The sequence below is a fragment of the Podarcis raffonei genome, chromosome 16 (genome assembly GCF_027172205.1).
Source record: "Podarcis raffonei isolate rPodRaf1 chromosome 16, rPodRaf1.pri, whole genome shotgun sequence".
Lineage (NCBI taxonomy): Eukaryota > Metazoa > Chordata > Lepidosauria > Squamata > Lacertidae > Podarcis > Podarcis raffonei.
Genome location: NC_070617.1, coordinates 1000900 through 1021478, shown reverse-complemented (window position 1 = coordinate 1021478; position 20579 = coordinate 1000900). Strand labels below are relative to the sequence as shown.

The window sequence follows — 20579 nt, the reverse complement described above, 5'->3', positions numbered from 1 at the left end:
CACAGCACCACCCGCATCCCTTTTAAAGTCTTAGATATATAATAAATGTTCATAAATGTACCAACCAAGAACGTACATAGATCAGCACAGGAAGACCGACCTGAAACCATTTTTGATTCCCAAACTGACCAAATGTTTTCTCTGCAAGGTCAAAGTGGGAAACCTCCCCATTGTCTCTTTCCTCACAAATCCTGTCTTAAGGACACATTTAAGATATGAATAGGGTGTGCGCCTGCGACCTGGCTCAGGAACTAAGTATTTATCATTACAAAAGACTGGCCAGGCTTCCCAGGGCATCCAATCAAGTAAGCATTAACAGGTAACCTGTCAGACGAGATAAACAATGCACTCAGATTTCTGTTGTAGACTGCCCTTTCTGTGATGTAGGTATGATGTATCTGGGGGGGTGGTCTTGAGCTACACCCCTTGATGTAGGTATGATGTTTCTGGTGGTGGTTTTGGACTCCAAGGTGGGCAATTTAAAATGTCTATATAAGGGCTGACACACCTTTGTTCTTTTTTAAAAAATAAGTTTTATTAAGTTTTCCATTTAACAATCCAATCATATCACATTAATTATTCCAAATTATACCAATACATATAATAAAGTCCAAATATTTTGCCAAATTACAATTTTTTGTTGGGGGTTCCCATGCTTCGAGTTCAGTAAGGGTCCAGTCATCTCATATTTCTGCTGCTTTTAGTGTTCACCAATCCCATCTTTCAATCTTCTTGTTGATATCCTTTTTCTTCTTAATAGCCTCTGAGTGTTTCCACAGGCGAGTTAAAGTAAACATTATTATGCTTCTGTGTGAACTTTGGAAGACTCTCCCTTTTTTAAAGCTGGTAAGTCTTTTGTTTGCAATAAATCTTCACATGCTGATCCAGAAGTCCTGCTCGGGCGGCAGGCGCCATCTTTCTCAGTTCCGATGAAATAAAATCTAAGCATCTGCTCATTAATTTTCCCAGACAAGTTGCACCATAAATCAGTCTTTCCAGAGAAGATTTGCCATCGAACTTAGAATACAAACATGATAACAGAACAACGGCTCGCCTCCCCCTCTGACTATTAATCTCGCAACATAGTCTGTCTCGTAATGGCGGATCCCGATTAAAAATTGAGTCACAAGAGAGCCTTTTATTTTCTTTCCAAATCTTGCACAAAACAAAGGCTTTAGTTGATATTTTTATTTTCCACTCTCACTTGCTATAAGTTGTATGATAATATCGTAGTAAAAAAAAGGAAAAGTTCCCCCCCTCCTTTCCGTTCCGTTTCAACATACCGGGATAGATGTTATTCTTTAATGTTATCTTCTGTCCAGTCCATTCCATCACTCTTAACTTCTTAGTGGCAGGCTTAATTTGCAGCTAACATACCCTTTTCTTCACTCAAAGCATGTGCAATAATTCTTATTTCCAATTTTTCATCTTAAGAAATGCAACTAGAGTTGCTCTCAGAGACAGCGTCAGGGAGATCCAAACTCACTCGAGGGCTTTCCGTCTCCTCTTTGGGGGGGAACTGGGGGTTGATGCAGCTCAGTCATTGTCAGAGAGAGAGAGAGAGAGAGAGGTGTTCTGTGTTCTAGTCACTCTGCAGAGAGAGGCAGAAAGAGAAATGTAAAAGGCTTCATAACTCAGGGCCAACCACACACTAAGGAAACAGATCCTGAAGATTTGAGGCTGCTGGAGCAAACCAGGAATAAATCAAATCCTGTACACTACTGGATTGACACACATCCTACTTCCACTTTGGGCTCATCCACACTTCTGCTTGTGCATTAAGAACATAATACAGTGGTACCTTAGTTCTTGAACTCAATCCATTCTGGAAATCTGTTCGACTTCCAAAACATTCGCAAACCAAGAGGCAGCTTCTGATTGGCTGATTGGCCCCAGAAACAGTGCCAACACCCGAAATGGAAGTTTGGCTTCCAAAGAACGTCTGCAAACCGGAACGCTTACTTCCGGGTTTGCGGCGTTCGGGAGCCAATTTGTTTGGGAGCCAAGCCATCCAGGAAGCAAGGTACCACTGTAATGTAAGAAGAGCCTGGCTGCTGGATCAGGCCAAAGGGGGCCCACCTAGTCCAGCATCTTGTTCTTACAGGGGCCCATGAGATGCTTGTGGGAAACCAGCAAGCAGGAACTGAGCATAAGAGCAGCTCTCTTCTCCTGCGGTTTCCTGCAGCTGACATTTGTGGGATGTGAAACACAAGAGCAGTCAAGTACCACATTCCTAGAGTGAACATGTTTACACATGGGTGGAATTTTTGTCCAGCCAGCAGGTCAACTTCCTGTTTCCTTCTGGGCTGGAACAGACTTCCTCTGCATGTGACTAGAGGTGGGCGTCGCCTCACCTGTGCAGGTAATGACAAAAGCACAGGCCAGGGCAGCCATCTCTCTCTTTGCTAAGCTAAGTCTGCCTTCTGGGATCCAACTGTGAACAGAATGTGAGTGGGTAAACTCTTTTTATACTTTTATAGAAGACTGTGTCGTGTCTTATCTTTTATGAGGGAATAAGGGGAAAATACCAGAACAGTTATTCTAGAGGCTTTAGCGAGCCTGAGCAAACACATCCGCTGTGAGTTTAAAAAGGGAAATGTTACTCTGCTAAATTGTGAACTTGTTAACACAAGTTGGAAAGGCTATTATCAGACAATATATCCTCTCCTGCATCCCTGAACATTCCCACAACATTCAGAAGCATCGCTGGCCCCAACAGCAGAAATGTGTTATTCCATAAGATTAACAAGCACTGTTCTCTCAGGAAAGAAGAATGCATAATTTGCCAACCCAACTCCACTTGACATGTACTAGAGAGTAACAAAAGATGCTTCCTACCTTTGCGGTCTGACATTTCTTGATTTTCCTATACAGGATGACCCCCAAGAACACTAACAAGATGATTGATATGACTGGAAGTGAGATGCGGGGATTCTGAAAAAGCCAGAGAATCAACCAGAATGCCCGGTTGCCTGAAAAAAGCAATTATTGTCTTTTCAGGGTGATTGTAACAAGACACCCACCAATACATGACCCCATGTGCTTGCTTCATCCCTCCCTGTGAGAAAGAGAAGACCTGCGGCTCCTGCACTGGATAAAATATTTTATCGTTTGTATGCCGCCCACCCGACTGCGTTACCCCAGCCACTCTGGGAGGCTTCCAACAGAATATAAAAACACAATAAAACACCAAACATTAAAATCTTCCCAATACAAGGCAGCCTTCAGATGTCTTCTAAAAGTTGTGTAGTTCTTTATCCCTTTGACATCTGATGGGAGGGCGTTCCACAGGGAGGGTGCCACCACCAATTAGCTAATTAGGCCCCACTAGCTAAAGTGGTGCTTCAGGTTAAGAACAGTTTCAGGTTAAGAACAGACCTCCGGAACGAATTAAGTACTTAACCCGAGGTACCACTGTAAATAAACAAAAGTTTATGTTCCAATTTCACTCTGACTGGATTCAGTATTGTGCCAGGTAGGGCCTGGGTGGGGGCAGCGAGAAATAAAGTGGTGCCACAGGAATTAGTAGACAGTGAAACGTCCGGGGACCCTGTGTGTTCACCACACACCTGCCAACACATGCCCCCATGGTGCTTGCTTCATCCCTCCCTGTGAGAAAGAGAAGAAGAATGCTGGTTTTGACTTCTAAAGACCTACGTGGCTTAGATCCAGGTTACCCAAAATATTGTATCTCCCTTTACGGAGCTGGCCGGGTGCAAAGGCCCTCAGATGAGCACCTCCTCTCAGTCCCATCAGCATCAGAGCTGGTGGTGACCCAATAAGAGCTTCGACTGGCTCCCTCTCTGGTCTCCTTCTGCCAGCAGACTAAGACCTTCCTGTTCAGACAGGCCTTTGGAAACTAAGGCGCAGGCACTGCTTGCCTGCTGGGCTGATATCAGGGAAAACTGCAGTTTTAATTGCTCGGGTCTTTTTTGTCAAAAAATGTTATTTATACTTTTCAGATTTATACATTCCACTGATTTTACAATCATTTTGATCCTCCCACAACAGTTAATTGATGTCTCTTTTTAACCTTTCTTATATGCTTTTATGGTCTTGTTGCTGTAAACCGCTTTGATATGTTTTTTTACAGCCCAGCAGTATACAAATATTTTGACAAATAAAATAAACTTGGAGAAAGGCAGGATACAAATCCATTAAATAAAGAAAGGCTAATGGAGGAAATGGGCCAGGGGTTCCTTACCTTCAGCTGGGCAGAGGCTGAGGAGGTTGATGGAAATGTTCTTCTGATCAGCCGGATTGCTCACCAGGCAGGTGATGTTGGTATCCGAGGCGTTGCGATGCCAGAACAGATGGAGATCTTTCCCATTGTCAGAGAGTTGGTGCCAGCCCAGGCATTCGCCTAGGGCTCTGAGGGGATTCCCTCTTTTCCAGGAGACACGGAGGTCTCCCTTTCCTGATGCCTGGCACCGCAGGGTTACATTGCAGCCATCAGGCGTGTTGGAGATCAGTTTATGGGTGACCTGCGGCTCCTGCACTGGCTCTGTTAGAAATGAATTTTTAAAAATATTTTGTTGTTTCTATGCCGCCCACCCGACTGTGTTACCCCAGCCACTGTGGGAGGCTTCCAACAGAATATAAAAACACAGTAAAACACCAAACATTAAAATCTTCCCAATACAAGGCAGCCTTCAGATGTCTTCTGAAAGTTGTGTAGTTCTTTATCCCCTTGACATCTGATGGGAGAGTGTTCCACAGGGCGGGCGCCACGACCAAGAAGGCCCTCTGCCTGGTTCCCTGTAAGCTCACTTCTCGCAGGGAGGGAACCGCCAGAAGGCCCTCAGCGCTGGACCTCAGTGTCCGGGCTGGATGATGGGGGTGGAGACGCTCCTTCAGGTATACTGGGCCTTGAGGCTGTTTAGGGCTTTCAAGGTCAGCACCAACACTTTGAATTGTGTTTTATTTTGATGCCTCTGGGGTTTCACTGACTGGGGGTTTTTTTTGGGGGGGTGCTGGCTCCTTCCTCATCACCACTTCCACATCCATCAGATGGGCTTGATGAAAGAAGAGTGTCAGTTGCTGGAAACCACAGAAAGGAAAAGTTGTTCCCGGGTTCTGCTTGTGGGCTTCCCATGATGGGCATCTGGTCAGCCACAGTGAAGACAGGAGGCTGGACTAGAGAGGTCCCCTTTGGCCTGGTTCAGCAGATCCTTCCTATGTTCTTATGCATGTACGGCGACGCATTCTGCAGCCTAGGGGCCACCACCAAGAAGGCCCTCTCTCCATCCCTGTCCCTAGGCCACCCTCCCCAAACTTTTGAGGATGGCAGGACTACCAAGAGGGTCCCGACTGCCGATCTCAACACCTGAAAGAGTCTGTAAGGAAGGAGGTGGACTTTCCCCTAGGCAGGTGAAAGTGAACAGGACTGAATTTCTCCCTCATCCTTACAGTGTGTGATGGTGAAACAAGTACATACCATAGACAGTGAGGTTGAATGTGTGTGATTCTATCACTCCTGTGGAAAACGTCACATGAGCCGTGTAGTTCCCACTGTCCTTCACCACCAAATTGCTTATCTTCAGCGTGGTGCCATCAACCATTTCCAGGCGCTGCCCCAAACTGTCGCTCGTATTCCACCGCTTCCATTTCCCATCGCTGAATCGCCCAAGGTCGTTTGCCTCGCCTTGTCGAGGGTGGAATATCCATTTAACGATGGACACGGTATTGGCCGAGGTTATATGTACAGGAAGCAAGGCAGATTCTCCCAAGATCCTCTTCAGCTGAATCGTAGGAGTCTTCTGTTCCCGACTGCTTACAAGGCCTAAGTGTTTTTCAGGAAGGGAAAAATAAGTAAAAGGAGAAAGGGAGAAAGTGAAGGGGGGAGCGCCAAATATTGATGCTTCTTTTATATCAGGTAGAGCAGGATATCATAATATTGTTGCACGTTTGCCAGATGGTGTGAATGACTCCTTGAGTCCTTTCCAGTTCTCGGGTCCTGTACACAGTGAGGGTTAGAATGCAATAGACGTTGGGACACAACATACAGATGGCAGATTGGAAGAGGCTATGGAAAATAGATTTGAAATTTAAGGCATGTTGTTCGCTGAAAGAAAATGATATGAAAATGATGTATCGGTGGTATTCGACTCCTACTAAGTTAGCAAAAATGTATAGAACAAGAACCAATATCTGCTGGAAGTATAAAGAAAAGGAAGGTACATTTTATCATATGTGGTGGAAATGCAAGATAACAGAAACTTTCTGGAAGATGATATATAATGAAATGAAAAAACTGTTTAAAGTAACTTTTGCTTTTAAAAAAAACCCCCGAAGCTTTTCTAGGAATTACATGTACCGAGATCACAAAGGACCAGAAAAGGCTTTTTATGTATGCGACAACAGCCGCACGGACTTTACTAGTCCAGAGATGGAAGGAAGAAACAATGTCAACAGGGAAGAATGGCACACCAAGTTGATGGACTATGCTGAAATGGCAAAATTGACTGGGAAGCTCAGAAACCAAAAGGACGAGAACTTTAAAAAAGAATGGGGGAAAATTATAATATATCTACGAGACCATTGTAAACAGACAAAAACATTAGCAGGATTTTAACCACACTTGTAAAGTAACAAAAATTATGGATAATTTAGAGGGACAAAATATTTGGATAATGAATTGATATGCAGATATAAATATTAGCATTAGGGCCCATGGAGGGGGTGGAAGGAAGTTGCGAGATTCAGAGTAATCTCTGTACAGTGGTACCTCGGTTTACGAACTTAATCCGTTCCAGAAGTCCGTTCTTAAACCAAAACCGTTCTTAAACCAAGGTGCACTTTCCCTAATGAGGCCTCCTGCTGCCGGTGCCCTTCCACTGTTCGGATTCCGTTCTTGGACCGAGGTAAAGTTCTCAAACCGGGACACTACTTCCAGTTTTGCAGAGTTCTTAAACCAAATCGTTCTTAAACCGGACTGTTCTTAAACCGAGGTACCACTGTACAGTCATACCTCATGTTACATCCACTTCATGTTACGTTCTTTCAGGTTACGTCCCAAGGCAACCCAGAATTACTAGAAAGGGTTACTTCCGGGTTTCACCGCTTGCGCATGCGCAGAAGCACAAAATGACGTCACACGAAGTGATGAATCACAAGCTGCGTGTGCGCAGATGCGCCGCTGCAGGTTGCGTTCTTTTCATGTTGCGAACGGGCCTCCGCAACAGATCCCGTTCACAACCAGAGGTACCACTGTATATGGATTTAGAAATGATTTTGTTACATGTTGTTTATTTTTAAAAATTATGTCCAAACAAAAACAAAAACAAAGAATGCAATAGAGGTTTCACTTGCTAAATTAGTTGGACAAGTTTCTTTGTACGAGAATGACCTAAGCTGGCCCCTTAAGTGTCCCCATCAGCATCGCCAAAGAGCGGGCCAGGTTGCGAGAGCTACAACTAAGTGATGAGGACCTCCAGGCTAATGGGCAGCCATCAAACCTCTGTTTCAAAACCTTCTAGGTCCACCACCTTCTGAGGCTCTTACCATCAGAAAGTTCTCCCTAATGTTTAATTCAAATCTCCTTTATTGAATCTGTTGGTTGAATCTGCCCTCCAGAGCAGTGGAAGAAAAGCTTTCTCCACTTTCCATGTTGTTCCCTTTTCTGGAATGCTAATGGTTTAATAACTCTGGAGCTGCCCTGAGTTACATTAAAGCACTGGAAGTGCAAGACAGAAATCTTTGCATAGTTCTTTCTAATTTGTCTGCACATGGTTAAAATTTATGGGCAGAAGCTCCTTCCTGTTAACTGAGCGAGCCCTTTCTCTGAGCCGCCTCATTCAGCTGTAATTTAGCCATCCCCGCTTCCTCTTTCATGACAAACCTCACTCCCTGACTCTCTTCAACAACCTCGCCCCCCCTTCAACAAGCGAGCAAGATTTGCAGAACTTACCAAGGAAGGAGCAGATGAAAGTGCCCAAGAGAAGACAGGCCATGGAGATTTTGCCGGCACATTTCGCAGCCATGGCTGTGCATGTGCTGCAAAGCAAAGCACAAAACTTTGAGTTCAGGGCTGTGTTTAAACAAATCACGACACAAAGTCAGCAAGAAAGCAGGCAAAGTGAAGCCAGGGCTCAGATTGGTCACCTGGGATCTGATGATTAGTCAGTAAAAGTGAGTCAGTTTCCTTGCTGAACTTCTGGTAGTCTGCATAACTCATCCACAGCAGAGAAGAGTCCTTATGAGCCATTGGTGTGTGGGTGTGTGGGTGTGTGTGTGTGTGTGTGTGTGTGTGTGTGTATCTCAAGAGGGGGGAGTTGAGCAGTTTGTTTATATCTTCTTTCTAGCAGAGACATCGCCTTGCCAACAAAGGTCCGTATAGTTCAAGCTCTGGTTTTCCCACTAGTGATGTATGGGAGTGAGAGCTGGACCATCAAGAAGGCAGATCGCCAAAGAATGGATGCTTTTGAATTCTGGTGCTGGAGGAGACTCTGGAGAGTCCCATGGACTGCAAGAAGATCCAACCTCTCCATTCGGAAGGAAATCAGCCCTGAGTGCTCACTGGAAGGACAGATCCTGAAGCTGAGGCTCCAGTACTTTGGCCACCTCATGAGAAGAGAAGACTCCCTGGAAAAGACCCTGATGTTGGGAAAGATGGAGGGCACAAGGAGAAGGGGGCGACAGAGGACGAGATGGTGGGACAGTGTTCTCGAAGCTACCAGCATGAGGGAGGCAGTGGAAGACAGGAGGGCCTGGCGTGCTCTGGTCCAGGGGGTCATGAAGAGGCAGACACAACTAAATGACTAAACAACAAAAGGAGCCTTAGATGCAACCTGAAACCTGCATTCAGTCTTAACTGCTCTTTCGGAAACTGCCATCGCTCCGTTAGCAGAGCATTTGCTGGAGAGCTGCTGCCAGTCTGTGAGGGCAATACTGAGCGAGGCAGACCAATCGCCTAAGAACATTAGCGGGCCTGGGAAGGTGGTGGGACCAAGAGAAGGGCCTCCCCTGAAGACTTGCAGAGTTTCCCCGGCATGAAGCTTCCTTCCCACACATACGCAGGCCGAGCTCAGCAAGATGGGAGTTTCACAGCAGTCTTGCTCCCCAGCAGATTCCAAAGGGAAACTGCAACACCAGATCACTGAATAGTCACAGAGAGCAAACCAGGCCTTGGCGTGTTTCTCAGACGTGGTTCCAGGGACACCCAGCGATTGCCCACTTTTTCACATATACAGGGAAAGCTCTTTTTTTCTTTTTCCAAAAAAATATATATTTTTCCAAAAAGTTTTTTTATTGATTTTCCATATTTATCACAAAATGACATAACAAAACACACAACAAAGAAAAACACACTACACTACAATAAAATTAAACACAAAGAAAAATCATTTCTTCAAATACCTAATTCTCCTTACATTGATAACTGACTTCCTCGAATCCCCTCTGACTGAATTTCATTATATCACCCTATATAACAGTTCTCCAAATTCATATTTCTAATTATGTTGATTCCTTTCATTAACTAACCTCTTCTCCTTTATTAATATTCTAATCCTTAATATTTACTACCACATATTCTTATTCTACCCCAAGCCTATTTATTACTTCCAAGAATTTTCTATTTTTCTTATATTACAACATTTAGCTAAATATTCTTTAAATTTCTTCCAATCCTCTTGTATCTCCTCTTCTTTCTGGTCGTGGGTTCTTCCAGTCAGGTCGGCCAGCTCCAAAAAGTCCAACATCTTCATCTGCCATTCTTCTATTGTTGATATTTCTTGCAATTTCCAATTTTTAGCTAATAAAAGTCATGCCGCTGTAGTGGCATAAGAAAACAGTCTAGCATCTTTTTTGGGCAATTCCATACACAGGGAAAGCTCTTAATGAAATCACCTCTAGCACCTTTTAAAGGACAGCTGTGCTTCAGTTTGCATACTGATTCAGGTAGACTTTTCTTTAAAAAGAAAAATAGAAAAGCCATCAGCCGGCTGGATGTCAACAATAGTGGCTCCTGAGATTCACACCTGAATCAACTCCAAACTGTGTGGAGAGAAGCAGTCCATTGGCAGGGAGAAAGCAACTGCCGTTCTCCATTCTGGGATGCGGGTGGCGCTGTGGTGTAAACTACTGAGCCTCTTGAGCTTGCCGATCAGAAGGTTGGTGGTTCGAGTCCCTGTGACGGGGTGAGCTCCCGTTGCTCAGTCCCTGCTCCTGCCAACCTAGCAGTTTGAAAGCACGCCAGTGAAAGTAGATAAAGAGGTACCGCTCTGGCGGGAAAGTAAACGGTGTTTCCATGTGCTCTGGTTTCCGTCACAGTGTTCCCTTGCGCCAGAAGCAGTTTACTCCTGCTGGCCACGTGACCCGGAAAGCTGTCTGTGGACAAACGCTGGCTCCCTTGGCCTGAAAGCAAGATGAGCGCCACAACCCCATAGTCGCCGTTGACTGGACTCAACCGTCCAGGGGTCTTTACCTTTTACTGTCTCCATTCTGATCCACCTGCAAGGACAGAGAGAAACAGAACAAGCTGTGCAGGACCTGAGCCACTCCAGTATGCAGAACCAGCTATGAATGAACTGAGCAGCTGAAGAACGAAGGACCAGCTATGTAGGACCTGACCGGATCCAGATGCAGGCCCAGGCAGCAGCTTAGAAAAGGTTCAGGTGACCCAAGGCCACCTGAACAAGCCTAGCATAAATCGAACCCTGGACAGTGTGCTCTGCTACTGGATCAACGAACATCTTCCTTCCACTCCATCTGTTCTACATTTCTTTTTAAAACGTTTCTGGAAACCATGTCCCACTCATCCAAAAATAGTAAAGTCTGTTTACTGTAGTCTATTTTCCCTACTAGGGACGCGGGTGGCGCTGTGGGTAAAAGCCTCAGTGCCTAGGGCTTGCTGATCGAAAGGTCGGCGGTTTGAATCCCTGCGGCAGGGTGCGCTCCCGCTGCTCGGTCCCAGCGCCTGCCAACCTAGCAGTTCGAAAGCACCCCCGGGTGCAAGTAGATAAATAGGGACCGCTTTATAGCGGGAAGGTAAACGGTGTTCCATGTGCTGCGCTGGCTCGCCAGATGCAGCTTTGTCATGCTGGCCACATGACCCGGAAGTGTCTTCGGACAGCGCTGCTCCCCGGCCTCTTGAGTGAGATGGGCGCACAACCCCAGAGTCTGTCAAGACTGGCCCGTACGGGCAGGGGTACCTTTACCTTTACCTTATTTTCCCTACTGCCCTGTAGGGAAAAAATCCAAAGGGCAATAACTTTATTAAGTAAAGGTAAAGGGACCCCTGACCATTAGGTCCAGTCGTGGCCAACTCTGGGGTTGCGGCACTCATTTCGCTTTATTGGCCGAGGGGAGCCGGCGTACAGCTTCCGGGTCATGTGGCCAACAGGACTAAGCCGCTTCTGGCGAACCAGAGCAGCGCACGGAAACGCTTTCCTTCCTGCCGGAGCTCCTGACCTCTGAGGCAGGTGGTGCATATTTATACACACAGATTTGTGATGAGACGTTTGTTTCGTGTTTCTTTTGGGGGGCTCAGTCCATGTGACTAGTTAAGGCTGAGACAGTTCTGGGCAGTGTTGGCAAGAGTTACTGGAATTTGTGGGAAGTAGCAATTGGAGGAGGCAATTTGGCCTGAAATGACCATCATGGTTGCTGGACTCCCCACTCCCTCTCAGCCCCAGCAGCCAGCAGGACCATTGGTCGGGGAGCAGGATGAGAACTGGGGTCCATCTGGAGGGCCCCAGCCTGCTTCCCCCTTCCCCTGCTAGGAAGCCTAATTCTGGGCTTCATTTGCCCCCTTCACTTTTAATGTCTTCTTCAGCAAACTTTGAAGTTCTCCCAAACACTTGGAGACCTCCTTCTGGTTTGGGCTCTGTTCCTATCAGTGCATGCACCACCTGATGGAGGGAGTGAATGAAAAGCACCCCAGTGTTCCGCCTGAAATAAATAAGTTAAGGTCTTATGTATATAATAAAGGTTCATAAATCTACCAAGCAAACACGTCCATAGTTATATAGGCCACACGTCTGAAGCTGCACAGGAGAGCAGCCATGGAGCCATTTTGACTCCCAGGCTGACCAGGTGTTTTCTCTGCAAGGTCAAATGGAAGAGCCTCCCCATTGTCTTTTCCTTCACAAATCCTGTCTTAAGGGTATGTCTGTCTGTGCATGAATAGGGTGAGCCTGTGACCTGACCCAGGAACTAAGTATTTATCATTACAAAAGACTGGCCAGGCTCCCCAGGCAATCCAATCAAGTGAGCATTAACAGGTCACCTGCCAGACAGGAGGTAAACAACGCACTCAGATTTCTGCTGTAGACCGCCCTTTCTGTGATGTATGTATGATGTTTCTGGGGGTGGTCTTTGACTCCAGGGCGGGCAATTTAAAATGTCTATATAAGGGTGGGCACACCTTTGTTCGGGGTCCTCCTCCTTTCCTGCGTGTGAAGGGGGCACCCTGTTGCAACAGATCAATAAAGATCAGGCTCACTAGCCGCTTTGCTTCTCAATATTCTCTGCTTGGCCTCTGTTATTTTCTCCTACTAATAGGGAACCAATGTAAGGACTCTATAAGGGCTCTTGTGTCCCCCATAAGGGCATAAGGGCAGATTTTCATTTATTACACGCCACTCTGCAAGATCACCTCACCTGGTCACAATTCTTGTCTGTGGAGGATCTTCTCTTCTTCCTCCGCTTCTTCCCCATAATGAAGCTCAGGGGAGTTCTATTATTCGGCACTGTGGGGTGTAATGAAATACATACAGGTCATGTCACTGCATTGACCAGTTGGTCTCCCTATATCCTCAAGAGAGCAGAGGGGGTGGCCCCCAAATGTGGAACTCCCCCCCCCCCACAGAGGTGTACCAAATGCCTTCATGGTAGGACAGAGGAAGCTGCCTTGTCCTTCCACAGGCCCTGGTCCATCCAGCTCAATATCACCTACTTGAACCAGGAAGAGCTCTTGAGGGTTTCAGGCAGGGAGTCATAAGTACATAAAAATGCAAGAAGAGCTTGCTGGATCAGGCCAGCGGCCCATCTAGCCCAGCATCCTCTTCTCACAGTGGCTGAAACCCACAAGCAGGATCCGACCTCTCCTGTGCCCTTCAGCAACTGGTCGTCAGAAGCTTTGTTGCCTCTAACTGTGGAGACAAGAGTGTAGCCGTTGTGGCTAGTAGCCATAAATGGCCCTGTCCTCCATGAATGTCTATCATCTCCTCTTAAAGGAATCCATGCTGATGGATGCTGTGGCAGGGAGTTCCATAGTTTGTGTGAAGGAGGGCTGCCTTCTATCTGTCCAGAATCTTCCAATGTTCAGCTTTGTCAGAGGCCAAAAAATTCCAGTGTGATGAGAGAGGGAGAAAACCCTTTCTCTAACCACATTTCCCATGCCATGTACATTTTTAATGAACTTCTATTGTGTTGCCTCTGTCAGTTTGCATTTGGTGTGGTGTTCTATTTATAGTATGCTTAGTGTTAAGATTTTAGTCTTACCATAAGTTATTGAAAGAAGAAGAAGAAGAAGAAGAAGAAGAAGAAGAAGAAGAAGAAGAAGAAGAGGAGGAGGAGGAGGAGGAGGAGGAGGAGGAGGAGGAGGAGGAGGAGGAGTTTGGATTTGATATCCCGCTTTATCACTACCTGAAGGAGTCTCAAAGTAGCTAACAATCTCCTTTCCCTTCCTCTCCACAACAAACACTCTGTGAGGTTGTGTAGAGGGATCTGGCAACTTCTGTTTCAAGTGTATCTGAAGAAGTGTGCATGCACACGAAAGCTCATACCAAGAACTAACTTAGTTGGTCTTTAAGGTGCTACTGGAAGGAAAAAAAATTTCTGTGAGGTGAGTGGGGCTGGGAGACTTCAGAGAAGTGTGACTGGCCCAAGGTCACCCAGCAGCTGCATGTGGAGGAGTGGGGAAGCGAACCCGGTTCACCAGATTACGAGTCCACCGCTCTTAACCACTACACCACACTGGCTCTCTCAAAGTTTTAAGTTAAGTGTGCTGCAACTGGGTTTCTTATGGACCATTCTGAATGTATATGGATTTGTGACCATTATGCCCTTTTGCCTTCAGTAGCTTTGCTGAATGAAATACGAATTGCCTCTGGTCTATTTTGGGGGGAATCCTGCAACGTGTTTTAAGTTTTTACTCTGCTAACTATACATTGGGATCTGCTCTCGATCAATATGAGCAGAATTCTTGACAGCCTCTTCCTCGCCTCACTAATGCTGCAACCATTCTTCATCAGGGAGCTGTTCCATCCCCATCATCATCATTTTGGTTGGGTCCTTTCTAATCTGTCCTTACAATGGCCTAGGCCTGGCTGTAACCCACCCTGGGACCTTATGGCGAAGGGCAGGTGAGAAGTCTTATGAATAAACAAATACACGCATCTTCCCTACCTCTTTCAGACCTTCTGAAAACTATTTGCATGAAGCGAAAACCTGCAACCATCATGGCAACAATGAAGCACACCAGAGTCGTCCTCCATTCCCCTGCAATGAACAAACGTTATTCCTTAGGGGCTTCTGCAATCGAAATGCCAGTTTGCCCATCCCAAGGTAAAATGAGGGGATAAAATGATGAAAATAAGCAAATGGGTTCAATTTGCAATCCAAAACTATTAAGTTCTCCATAGCTTTAAACTGAGGGACGCGGGTGGCGCTGTGGGTAAAACCTCAGTGCCTAGGACTTGCCGATCGCATGGTTGGTGGTTCGAATCCCCGCGGCGGGGTGCGCTCCCGCTGCTCGGTCCCAGCGCCTGCCAACCTAGCAGTTCGAAAGCACCCCCGGGTGCAAGTAGATAAATAGGGACCGTTTACCAGCGGGAAGGTAAACGGCGTTTCCGTGTGCGGCTCTGGCTCGCCAGATGCAGCTTGTCACGCTGGCCACGTGACCCGGAAGTGTCTGCGGACAGCGCTGGCCCCTGGCCTCTTAAGTGAGATGGGCGCACAACCCAAGAGTCTGTCAAGACTGGCCCGTACGGGCAGGGGTACCTTTACCTTTAGCTTTAAACTGAAGGGTTTTGTTCTATTAAAATGTTTATAGATTGCTGGACAGGACAAAGCCATCGAAGTGATAAAAACTCAGGCATTTGGTGCACCTTAATGGTGTGAATTAATAACTGTCCCTGCATGGTATGTACGCATTTGGAAATAGCTTTAACTGAGTAGTTCCCAGAGTGGGTGGCAGCCCCCTCGGCAGGCTGCGGAATAAGAGGCAAGGGGGGGACAAGGGGGGGCACTGAGGCAGAGCTGCTCTGTGTGCTCCAAAGCTAAGCATGTAGGAACACTGAAAACACAAGGGGCTTCAGTTTCGAGAGAACAGGGTGCAAATTCTGTTACACACAACAGAATTTCCAGCAAAACACAACTTAAGGTAAAGATAAAGGGACCCCTGACCATTAGGTCCAGTCGTGACCGACTCTGGGCTTGCGGTGCTCATCTTGCTTTACTGGCCAAGGGATTCGGCATACAACTTCTGGGTCATGTGGCCAGCATGACTAAGCCGCTTCTGGCGAACCAGAGCAGCGCACGGAAACGCCATTTACCTTCCCGCCAGAGCGGTACCTATTTATCTACTTGCACTTTGACGTGCTTTCGAACTGCTAGGTTGGCAGGAGCAGGGACCGAGCAACGGGAGCTCACCCCGTCGCGGGGATTCGAACCACCGACCTTCTGATCGGCAAGTCCTAGGCTCTGTGGTTTAACCCACACCTGTGTCCCTATGAATTATATATGAATACTTAAATTTCCCAGGCAGAAAATGTGGAGAATGGGGTAGGGGAGCAATGAATTGCTTACCTTCACTTTGGGAAACGCTGGGCACATCAGGTGGGTTGCTCTCTGGCGCAGGAACTGTCAGGGGGAAAGTTGCAGCCATCTTATTAATTGCTCAGAAGGATGGACAAAAATGGATGGATTTGTCGTGACTTACCAGAGACAGTGAGATTGAATTCGAATATTTCCATCTCGGAGGTGGTGTATGTCACTCGAGATTTCAAAACCCCAGTCTCGTTTTCCTGCAAGGCCTTGATCCGCAGCGTGGTCTCATTAAGCACGTCTAGTCTGTCCATGTCTTTCAGGTTGGAAGTCCTCAGTTGTCCGTTCCTGAGCACAGCAAGCTCAAAGGGGGTGCCATTTCGGGGGTATAAGTCCCATTTGATCATCAGCACAGTTTCCCCAGAGGTTATGTTTAAAGGGAAAAGGACTGGTTTTCCAGCCATCCCAGTAACCTGATGCAGAGGAGCTTTATTCGGGTTAGCAACAGCACCTAATGAAGAAGAGGAAGAAGAAAGAGTTGAGGAGGAGGAGAAGATCCAGAGAACGAGAACGAGAAAATTGAGGAGGAGGAGGAGGAGGAGGAGGGAAAAACCAAGAAAGAAGAGGAAAATCAAGGAGGGGGAGGAAGAGGAAGAGGTGTCTCTCTCTGCCTCCCCCCCCCCCCCGGCAGTGAATGATATTCCAAGGTAGAGTGCTTCTGAACATGAAGGATCTATTCAGCCACCGCAACCTAATAGCTCCTGAGGCTTTTGAAGAGAGGGCCCCTGACACACAGAGTCTAACAGCGGCTGTTTTTAGGGAGGATTTTGACTGGGAAAATGGCATATGACAGAGTTAAACTGTTATGTACTGAGTTGAATAGGATCCAAAACACAGCAGTCTGATTGGTCCTAGAACAATAGGGCCCAGAATACAGCAGTCTGACTGGTCCACAGGAGCTACCCAATCCAGCTCCAGGTGGAAGTGAATCCGTGACCTGATTGGCGTGCAGGAGAATCCTGGAATTAGCCAATCACGTGGGGCCCATTGTGTAAATAATGTACCGTATTTTTTGCACCATAACACTCACTTTTTTCCTCCTAGAAAGTAAGGGGAAATGTCTGTGCGTGTTATGGAGGGAATGCCTACGGGTGGCATGCCTACGGATTTTCCTCCTCTAAAAACTACGTGCGTGTTATGGTCGGGTGCGTGTTATAGAGCGAAAAATACGGGTATATAAGCAGACATTCTGGAGGAGCTTCCATTCCTCCTCACCACTATGAGCTGAATAAAGAGCATGAAATCCACTCTCAACTCTGAGTATATTTCATAAACATATTCCCAATCTGCTTAAGCAGCCCCATGTGATTGCTCATACATTTTAAAGAAAACCTATCCAGGGAAACCTCTGAGGTGAACCTCTGGTAACTCACCAAAGAACAAGCCGATGAGGACCCCCAAGAGGGTAAGGGAGCCTTCGCTTGAACCTCCCGCAGTCATCTTGCCCTGCGGTGGACAGATAGATGCATCAACAACTTTATTACGGAAGCAATTTGAAGTGGTGGTTCAAGAAGCAAGACTTCTGCTTTCCTTCTCCTGCAAAGGCACAAGCGGTGGCATGTGGTGCAAGTCCAGGAGAGCCACTGAGGAGTGGAGGGGGTGAGATTTCCTTCATCACGCTCATGTCATGCTCCATCTCTCCAAACACACTTCCTGTCCCCTTATCACCACTATACAGTACATCCTGCACTTCTTTTTTTGATGTTACATATTTGCCTGCATTAGGGATGCGGGTGGCGCTGTGGGTTAAACCACAGAGCCTAGGGCTCTGGGTTCGAATCCCTGCGACAAGGTGAGCTCCCGTTGCTTGTTCCCTGCTCCTGCCAACCTAGCAGTTCGAAAGCACATCAAAGTGCAAGTAGATAAATAGGTACCGCTCCGGCGGGAAGGTAAATGGCGTTTCCGTTCGCTGCTCTGGTTCGCCAGAAGCAGCTTAGTCATGCTGGCCACATGACCCAGAAGCTGTACGCCGGCTCCCTTGGCCAGTAAAGTGAGATGAGCGCTGGAACCCCAGAGTCGGTCACAACTGGACCTAATGGTCAGGGGTCTCTTTACCTTTACTTTATTCGCCTGCATTAGTGACCTACCCAGTCTTTCTTCCCAGCCGGAGGGCACCAGAGCACATTTCTGGCACCTCTCAGGTGGGCCCTCTTCTTGCCTTTATGTACTTCTGAGAAGCCCCAAACGAACATTTCAATTCAGAACAGAAGCTGGCCAGCGCATGCGAGTCTACAGAAAGGAGTCAGGGCACATTTAACGGACCTGCACCAGAACCAGGGGCAACTCCCAAAGCAGTGAGGGAGACAGCTTGCCATACTTGATAGCACCTCTACCAGTGGAGAACCCGGCTGTAGTCAGACCAGCATCTGTTCAGGACTGCCCCGAGTTGACTTACTCTAACCACTTCATGGCAAGTTCCAGCACTTACAGCTGAACCTCAGTTTTCAAATGTGATCCATTCAGGAAGACCGTTCGACTTCCGAAACATTCGGAAACCAAGGCACAAAGGGCTGTCAGCAAATTCATTTGAGAAAATTGAAAATTGAGAAAATTCGACTTCCGAGGCGCGTTTGAAAATGGAAGCATTTACTTCTGGGTTTTCGGCGTTCAGGTTCCAAAACGCTGCTCAACGGAGACGTTCGAGAACCGAGGTTCCGCTGTATTTGGCTTGGGTGGAAAGCACTGGACCTAGCCATAATACAGCCTTTCCCTAATTTCTGCACTGAGTGCAACAATAGTTGTTTAGGGAAGTTTGATTACTGTATTACTGTATTTTAATATTGTGTTGGAAGCCGCCCAGAGTGGCTGGGGAAACCCAGCCAGATGGGCGGGGTATAAATAATAAATTATTATTATTATTGTTATTAGCTCATTTAAAACAACAACAGCACTGGGTTAGATGCTCAGGGGCTCTCTTCTCCCGAGTTGCCATCTTACACATCTCAAGGCTTAATCTTATTCACTTTCTTATTGCCTTTCTAACTCACCTGTTCTCTTGAGGACCTCAAGGTGGCATAGATGGTTCTTGCCCTCCTCATTTAAACCCCACATCAACCCTGTGAGGTAGGTTAGGCTGAGAGGCAGTGGCTGGACCCCAAGAGCATGACCTCCAGGGAGCTTCGTGATGGCCAAGTGGGGGCTTTGAACCCAGGCATTCTATTTGGGGGGATGACTTTGTGAAGTTATGTGAGTCCTAGGGGCTGGTTCTGTCCACCAACCTCCTGCCATCCCACCACATTTCCCACTTCATGCAACTACAGTGGTACCTCGGGTTAAGTACTTAATTCGTTCCAGAGGTCCGTTCTTAACCTGAAACTGTTCTTAACCTGAAGCACCACTTTAGCTAATGGGGCCTCCTGCTGCCGTTGCGCGATTTCTGTTCTCATCCTGAAGCAAAGTTCTTAACCCGAGGTACTATTTCTGGGTTAGCAGAGTCTGCAACCTGAAGCATCTGTAACCTGAAGTGTCTGTAACCCGAGGTACCACAGTACTTGGCTCACAGGCAGCAAGGATTCCTGCTGAACCTCATCTGCTGGCAGGGAGTTCCAGAGTAGGGCCTGCCACCCCCAAGGCCCTGTGCCAAGCAAAGCCCTCCCTGAGGAACCCCCAGACGTGTCCCATCAGATGATCTCAGTGGTCAAGATGGAGCACAAGGGATCAGCCCAGCTGCTCTGGGTTCAATGATCAAGGTGCACAAAGCTCAGAAAGACTGGACCTTGGTGAATCAGCTGTCCCTCCTCCCCAGTCCCAGAAGAGAACTTACCCTTCCAAAGGACCTGGAGAGACCAGCAGCAAGGAATCTGTGCGTCTGTTATCTGTGCGTCTTGATGTGGATAACATCACCACTTCCTGTTTTCTTTTCTTTTTTCTCTGCAAAGGTTATTTTGCAATGCTTCTTGATTCAGGGAACTGTGCCGTGAGGCAGACAAAACTCTCTCTCTCTCTCTCTCTCTGTGTGTGTGTGTGTGTGTGTATGTATGTATGTATGTTTGGCATCGTTACCGAGAAATTGTCTCACGAGCCTTGCCTCTGCAAACCGCAAGGCAAAGACGAAGAGCCTCTGCTGCACATTACCAAATGCAGCAAATTGCTGATAAATGTATCCACGTACAGGCTCAGTGGGAAAACTTTAGACATTCATAAGAAATCACCTGTTGTGTCAATCAGTTCCAGTGGCATTTAGGACCCAGGGAAGAGGGTGAGAGCCCACCATAATCACTGAAGTTATGATATCCTGCCCAAGAGTGTAAGACAGATAACCATCTCAATCACAATGCCTACCTGCCCCATAGTGGGATGGTAAAGGTAAAGGTAAGGTAAAGGGACCCCTAACCATTGGGTCCAGTCATGACCGACTCTGGGGTTGCGGCGCTCATCTCGCTTTACTGGCCGAGGGAGCCGGCGTACAGCTTCTGGGTCATGTGGCCAGCAGGACTAAGCTGCTTCTGGCAAACCACAGCAGCACATGGAAATGCCGTTTACCTTCCCGCCAGAGTGGTACCTATTTATCTACTTGCACTTTGAGGTGCTCTTGAACTGCTAGGTTGACAGGAGCAGGGACTGAGCAACAGGAGCTCACCCCGTCGCGGGGATTCAAACCGCTGACCTTCTGATCGGCAAGTCCTAGGGCTCTGTGGTTTAACCCACAGCGCCACCGCGTCCCATAGTGGGATGAAGCCTAGACAAAACAAAGGGGTGAATTTGACTTGACTTAGGGACCAGGGAGGGGTATTACTCAGAAAGGTGGCGGGAATGGGTGAAGCCTCCCCGCCCTCTCACTATATATAAGGGCCTGGTGACTTCTGTTT

General features: G+C 47.2%; 1 protein-coding gene across 3 annotated transcripts; it reads right to left on the bottom strand.

The window, feature by feature from the left end:
- Window positions 1-532: 532 nt before the first annotated feature.
- On the bottom strand, window positions 533-16221 carry LOC128404415 (SLAM family member 6-like). Of its 3 annotated transcripts, XM_053370009.1 has the most exons (6): window positions 15887-16221; window positions 15754-15807; window positions 5438-5782; window positions 4205-4504; window positions 2839-2972; window positions 533-1591 (listed from the first exon to the last, which is right to left on the bottom strand). In XM_053370009.1, exons 1-6 carry the CDS (start codon window positions 16173-16175, stop codon window positions 1583-1585), a joined length of 1131 nt encoding a protein of 376 aa, XP_053225984.1. In that variant the 5' UTR covers window positions 16176-16221; the 3' UTR covers window positions 533-1582. The 3 variants fall into 3 exon arrangements, with proteins under 3 accessions (XP_053225984.1, XP_053225987.1, XP_053225985.1); XM_053370012.1 differs by lacking the exon at window positions 2839-2972 and having other exon boundaries at window positions 534-1591; XM_053370010.1 differs by lacking the exons at window positions 533-1591; window positions 2839-2972 and adding an exon at window positions 3132-3889.
- Between the last annotated feature and the right edge of the window lie 4358 nt (window positions 16222-20579).

Coding starts and splice junctions, on each gene's coding strand:
- LOC128404415 (XM_053370009.1), bottom strand. CDS start 16,175: ATGGCTGGAAAACCAGTCCTTTTCCCTTTAAACATAACCTCTGGGGAA. Junction 15,808..15,886: donor ATTCAATCTCACTGTCTCTG/GTAAGTCACGAC, acceptor TCCCCCTGACAG/TTCCTGCGCCAGAGAGCAAC. Junction 4,505..5,437: donor ATTCAACCTCACTGTCTATG/GTATGTACTTGT, acceptor CATTTCTAACAG/AGCCAGTGCAGGAGCCGCAG.